The sequence below is a fragment of the Gossypium hirsutum genome, chromosome D12 (genome assembly GCF_007990345.1).
Source record: "Gossypium hirsutum isolate 1008001.06 chromosome D12, Gossypium_hirsutum_v2.1, whole genome shotgun sequence".
NCBI classification, from domain to species: domain Eukaryota; kingdom Viridiplantae; phylum Streptophyta; class Magnoliopsida; order Malvales; family Malvaceae; genus Gossypium; species Gossypium hirsutum.
The window spans coordinates 45,464,498-45,471,656 of record NC_053448.1 but is presented as its reverse complement, the minus strand read 5'-3'; the positions used below and the strand labels follow the sequence as shown (position 1 = coordinate 45,471,656).

Below are 7,159 nucleotides of genomic sequence, written 5' to 3'. Positions count from 1 at the left end.
AAAATTACACTTTAACCCTTAAGAATGATAAAATTTTAATTTAATTATTTAAAAATTATAAAAATTTAGGCTATTAAAATGATGAAATTGTATTTTTAACATAGTAAAAAATACATAAATTAATTTTACCCAAAAAAAATTTTTTGGCTTTACCCTTAATTCCACTAATAATAATTTTTGATATATTTTTATAAATATATATTTTAGTATAAAATATATTTATTTACTCAAATTATTATTGAGTGTGATAAAATCTAACAAAATTTAAAATTTTTATTTATTATTATTCATATAATTCCTCTCAAATCTTTAAATAAAAGAATAAAGTTGGTCTATATTATCTAAATGAAATATTAAAGCGTAGCTAATTTTACAGTTTCAAAGAGTGAGGGTGAAAGAGGGGAGGGGCTGTGTTGTGCTGTCATCCACATTCAGGCGGATGGGATGGAAAGAAATTAGAGAATGCAAAGGAGAAGAACAACAATTTCTGATCAGACAGACCTATACGGCCTTGCTTTTCAATCACTCCCCTATAACCTAGCCAATCTCTTCTGTGTCTTTTCCCATCGAGTGGACCCATCTCTTCTCCCTCCTTCCATTCCAAATATAAAATTATTGGATTCCCGACCATGAACCTAGAGACATCTCTGTTATCCTCTTTCTCTCTCTCGTTTCATGATACTATTTTGGATAATCTGTCATTTCTCATGCCCTTTGGAGAGAAAGATACAAGGAGGAGGTAACCTCCTCAATTCCCGATTGAATGAATACACACTCGGAGAAAGAAGACAGTCAAGAGCGGCAGCAGAAGAAGAGGCGCCCTCTCTCTCACCACACCTGCTGTTTATAGATTCTTTAAAATTCATTAACCTACTTGCTTAGTGCGGGTAGTTTTCAAAGCACCCTAATCTTTCTTTCTACCTCTCGAGTATCTCTTTCCCTTTTTCTTATCTAATATGAACAAAAGGAATGAATGATTATTATGGAATTACAAGATTCAGAAGAGTAGCCACCCTAACTTTTACCATCTAGCTCCCGTTTTCCAACTCCCCCCTCCACCTACTTTTTCCAAAACATGGTTTCTCTTTCCCTCCTCTCATCCTTTGTACTATTATTTTCTTTCTTCTCCCATTCCTCTCTGGCCACTTTTCTATCTCAACCGGTTTCCGGTCGACATCAGTCTTTAAAACCTGGAGACTACTCATCCACGGACACGGTTCCCGCAATTCCAGCTCAAATCCAAGCTCAAGTTTGCCGTCTCGACCTGTCCGCCGAACTATTTGGCGGCGTCAACGACGCCTGTGGCAACAACCTGGACCGAAGCCGCTGCTGTCCCGTGTTAGCAGCTTGGCTCTTTGCAGCTCATGCCAGGTATGCTTTGGAAGTGTCGGCTCCCGCTCCTGCGGGATGGGAGCAGCCCATGAGGCCGGATGATTCTCAAAAGTGTGTGAACTCGTTGCAGAACGCATTGCTAAGCAAGCGCGTGCAGATTCCTCAGCCAAACGCCAGTTGCGATCCGATTCTATGTTTTTGTGGGATACGGCTACATCAGATTAGTTCCTTGAGTTGTCCCGCTGCGTTTAGTGTTTCCGGTTTCCAGAACGCCACACCGACAGCTGCAGTGAAGAACTTGGAGAGGAGTTGCACCAACTCTTCTTATGCTGGGTGTACCAAATGCCTCGGTGCTCTTCAAAGGGTATGTAATTAATGATAACTCTTTCTTATCATTTTCTGGCTACTTAAAATGACCCAAACAATCAGTTCAGTTCATGGGGAATGAATGCATTCATTCCAGATCCCACTCTTTTTTTTTTTCTTATCATTTTCAAGGAATGTCGTCAGTCTTAAATCCGTTCTGGTTCATGAGAATATAATTGCTCTAGCAGTTACCAATTTCTGAATTCTACTGTTAATTAATGAACGTGGCTTCAGTGAGCAACTGATAACACGGGAAGCAAACTCATTCCAGTAGACCCATGAAAGTGACATTGTAATGTGGATGGAGAAGCCAATATGCATCACCCTTTTTCTACATATTGCAAATAAGTAGGACCCTTGCTCATTACCTTTCAACCAAACCATGATCTCTAAAACAGTCTTGTTCCTTTTTGCAATTTTGGTAACTTTTCAGCTCAAAGGCGGATACAGCAAGAACGGAACACAAGACGGGAGCACGAGCGAGAGAGCCAGCAAGATGTTCAACCGAGACTGCCAGCTAATGGGACTCACTTGGCTCCTTGCACGCAACAAAACGGCTTACATACCCACTGTTTCGGCCGTACTGCGGGCCATAATGTACAGTGCGCACCCTCACGAGTCGAGGTGCAGCCCAGATCAAGAGAACATGCCCTTAGCTGTTGATTCCCTGCAGTTGGAGAAAGCTCAATCGTCTGCATCGCCACCACCATCGTGGCAATCTTTTACATTCCCGATTTTACCCCTTATCATATTGGTTTCACTATTTGGGTAGAGCGTCGGAGAGTGGTGATGGAGTGGCACATTGCTTTTTGGGTAGTCCTTTGAGACTGATGGGGATTCACGTGAACCTTTTAGACCTATCAGACAATTAAAGATGGGGTTACGCAGGGGTCTTTCTTCTTTTTTGTGTATGGCCTTTTCGCCCTCTGTAAATTTCAACTCGCCTTTTCAAAAACTATTTGTTTATGTAGCAGACGAGAAGTGAAGCCGATTTATATAATAGACAGTGTTAGTTCCCTTTGCCATTTCTTCATCATATCTGACAAGTGGGTGGTGTGATAGATCATAGAAGGCAGATGGGTTTGGGGAGAATTGATTATATAAGCGTTTACTAAATGGAAGGAAGAAGGGAATCCCAATCCCAGGGATATGTTGGTCGCCTAGTATAAATATCAGTCAGTATCCTAAAGTAGTAAAGTAGTTATATAAAACCTCGTAAAGTGACCTTTTTTATTCTTTAAATTGATTCTACTTTAGTTCTAACCAAAATATTATGCTAAATCTGTTTGTAAATTGGTGTTTAAAATGGCATGGGGGTGGGGCAACATGTCCAATGTGTGTGGTTTCGATAGAGTGTTTGTCGCTATGCAGTACATAACTTTCCAAAGTCCCTTTTTTTTTAAATTTTCATTTTCACCATACAATTAAAAAAAAATTACAATTTGATTATTAAACTATTAAAAAGTTTTTACTTTTATTAGGTTGTTAAGTTTTTTTAAACATCTACCAACAAGTTCCAAACGATAATTTGATGATCGGTATGATGGACTAGTACCTGTCAACGAATAAAATAATATATTTTAGATTCAAGTCAATCTGACAGTCAGTGTCAGAGATCAAAGAAAAAAATTATTTGAATTTGGTTTGTAATTCATAGCATCCAAAGTTGTTTCACGAAAAAAAACTTATTTGTAGAAGAATAATGGAAAGAAAGATTTTGATTGGTATATGCAATGCAAACAGAGAAAATTATATAACATCAATTTTAATAATCTAGTGACTAAAATAAAAAATTTTAAATACTTCAGTAACCAAATTGTAACTTTTTTAATCAAGTGATCAAAACAAAAACTTACCTATGATTTAATGACTAATGATGTAATTTATCTATTTTTATCAAATCCAAAGGCCCTTTCACTGTCGGCCAGACACCAAGGAGGGATTTTGTATTTTTTTCAAAGTATAAAAATAATTAAAAACAAATAATATATTGTAATGAAAACCAATTGAATAGCATTGGCAGTAGAATCTTTGGTTTCGGGTTGTGGGTGAAATCGTTTTATGATAGCATGCCCACCAGGCTCATCGGCATCAAAAAGTAAAATAAATGAATAAAATGCTTAGAAGCAGGGGTAACTAGGGGCTGGCAGGTGCCCACCCTCTAAAATGAAAAAAAAAATCTTTAAAATTCTTTAAAATTTTAAATTGGTAAAAATAAAAATAGTTTTTGATCTTCCTAAAAATGATAAAAAAATTAATTTAATTATTTAAAAATTATAAAGATATAAGCTATTAAAATGTTAAAATTTTATTTTTACTATCATGAAAATTATAGTTTAATTCTGACCCCTAAATTTTTTTTGACATAAGACCATCAAAAGTTTGGTATTTAGGAGTTAGGTTGCTAAGATTGTAGTTACAGTGATGTTGAAGTGTCCCTTGAATTGTAAGATTAAGGTTAATAGAAGGGTAAAGGAAATTCCTTTATTCATTTATGATTGGAGTTAGGTATGTGTGTATTTTTTATATCATTTATAGATCTTATAGTTTATTTTTTTTGGGTAAAAAAAACAGCCAAAGCCAATCAAGCCAAATCCGGGAGAGCCACCTCAGAACAATCATCATGTAGAGGATGCAATATAGCATCAGGAGGTGCGAAATAAACATGAAAACCAAGCTGATTATTATAAGATATGGAAGCCATACCATCCGCCACCTTTTTTTCCTCTCTGTAAGAATGCACAAGCTTCACCTCCAAATCTCAACATAGCAATTCAAGTATGGGCCAAATAGTAGAAATTCAAGAAAGAAACTAATAGCTTAGCAATAGTTCAGCTTCAAGTACCACCTTTCTCAAACCCATTCTCCAAGCCCCAAAGTTCAGTTTCAAATACAAAACAGTACCCGGTCAGTCCATTATAACCACATAACCATTTCCCTTTATGATATTCGGTACCGCGCCAATAGCCGCATCATTTTTCTTCTGAAACTGGTACGTATCAATCTATTTTGACATACCGTTTTAGATTTATTTTTCAAAAAATATTTAACATATGTATATTTTAGTATTTAAAAATATTAAATGAATGATACTAAATAAAATTTAAATATAAAATATTTATCAATTATATAAAACGCTCGTCAATAAACTCTAAAATAATAAAAAAATCTATCCTTCAATAAATCCAAAATTAAGAAGAAAAAATATCTCATGTATTAAAGGACAATATAATTCACAACATTAACCCATTCAATACTAACATACATATCAACGGTTGAAAGAGTTGTTTGAAACCAAGCTTTGAAACTAAGCTGGAGGCTGAAATTTTAAAGATATAGGCATTCATCAGGAGGAATTTTTTTTTTTTGGACCTACGAGTGAGCTTACTTTTTATTATACTTTAAATTTTAAAGTTTGTCCAATTAAGTGTAGTCTTCTATTCATTGGTTAATGCAAGTATTGACATTTCAATGTTTTAAACAGAGCAAACGATAAAAATTAATATATTTTTAAATATTATTTGGTACACCATGTTCCACGCCATATGATCAAAATTGATCATAACGAGTTAGTGTGACTGGTACATACCGAAATTTTCATTGGTGCGAAAAAGAATAATTTAATGTTCCATTTTAGCACAGAGTGGTACACACTAGTGCAAAATCGACCACTATGCTTCACGGTCTCTTATCACTCCTTTTAAAGTCGCTAGCCCCGTATCTAATCACAAAGCTCCATTGGAGTTCACTTTATGCCAACCCTATTCTAGTTTCCTCCAATGAACCTAGTAGCAACTCTTTATTCTCGTATTACATTGTTCACTAATTGCACGTATTTCCCACATCAAATCCCAACTGCTATTGACGATGCTCCCACAATCTGTGAAGTCCTTATTGGAAACTAGGTTGTTCCTCATAGTCTATAATTTCCAACAAATATAGCTAAAGAGAATAGGCCAGTCCACATCAAGCTACATAAAGTAGCTAGGTTGTGAAATTTTAATATCAATCTAGTCACCAATATCAATTGAGAGAATTCAATAAGCTTTTCTAGTTTAACCCAGTTCATCCAAGTGGATAAGGCAATGAAACAGGAACGCACGATATGACTAGTGTCTTCAACAGTATGCCTAGATATAGAATATCTAGGATCATCAGTCAAATGTTGCCTCATACGACCTTCATTAGTTAGCATTTTACCTGTACTCACAAGCCAAAAGAAGACTTTAACCTTTTGAGGATTTTTGCTCTTCCAAATTGTTTTCCACAACCTCCCCTCGTTGACATTTAAAGGAAACAATGAATCTTCTCCCATAGCCAAACTGGGAAGTCTTCAACATCTAAAGGAGAAGGAACCCCTTGTACTACAATATGAAGGCACACTAAGTTCGATAACATATCTTTGAAAGTTTCCCAATTTCAACTCCTATTATGTAGAGCTAGCTCATTAACATGCACATGGTAATCATGGACGACACTAGGGTTGGTACTTAATTAACGGACTACCCTCTTTATGTAACACCCTCTACACAACCCGTTCCCTAGTACCAAGCATTTGATGCCACACTAACCCGAGTGACTTAACAAAATCTCTTTTCTGGTTTAAATTACATACTTAACCAACTTGTATTGACTGGTAATAAAACTTTAAAATTTCATTTCCATCAATCGATTATAAAATTCCTTTGGACAAAGACTCAAAAACGTAAAATGACAACTAAAACCTCGAGGAGAAGCTACTATGGGTGCCCCTATATAAACATGCATAGCTACTGCGTTTCGCCTAGCCCTTAGCAAAGTCTGGCTTGGCCCTTCTTGATTTCCAAATATTTAACTAACTTGCATTCAAGCAGAAAGCTTATAAGTTCGGGAGAACTTAGTGAGATTTGCATAGAGAATTTTAAGAAAATGTAAGATGTCCAGCTTAGAATTTAACTCTTTGATAATTGCACTCATTATTCCTGGCGGCAGCGCCTAGTGACTACCCAAGTAATTTCTACATTTGCAGTCTTTCTTAGTTTTCAATGTCCTTACTACCTTGAAGTACTAGAGCTCACTAATGGCACCGGAACCCTTGCTCTGCCGATCTATTTCCAAAGGAGGCTTCTTAGGACATGCAAACCCTACCTTTGGAAACTCAACCAGACCTTTACCACTCTCCATGGCTATGTTTGACCTCCGTTCCACTACCTTCGAACGAACATTACTGACCATTCAACCTTGGACATGCAGTTCCCTTCAGGGAGAACCTGAATATCTAAAAAATCAGCCTACTTTCTTTAATATTTTTTGAAATCGCCATATTCTGTTAATTTTCCCTATATATTACGTTTAACAAATATAAAAATGTATAAACATGACGTAATCGCTTTAAACATGTTTTAATATAATGCAATTAATAAACGTAGTATACTTACATTTAAAATTTTTAATAATTTATATTTAACAGATTTATTATACA

General features: G+C 35.8%; 1 protein-coding gene across 1 annotated transcript; it reads left to right on the top strand.

The window, feature by feature from the left end:
- Window positions 1–321: 321 nt before the first annotated feature.
- Window positions 322–2,723, top strand: LOC107946144 (uncharacterized GPI-anchored protein At4g28100). The gene is made up of 2 exons (XM_016880367.2): window positions 322–1,696; window positions 2,132–2,723. Exons 1-2 carry the CDS (start codon window positions 1,076–1,078, stop codon window positions 2,468–2,470), a joined length of 960 nt encoding a protein of 319 aa, XP_016735856.2. The 5' UTR covers window positions 322–1,075; the 3' UTR covers window positions 2,471–2,723.
- The last annotated feature ends 4,436 nt before the right edge of the window (window positions 2,724–7,159 follow it).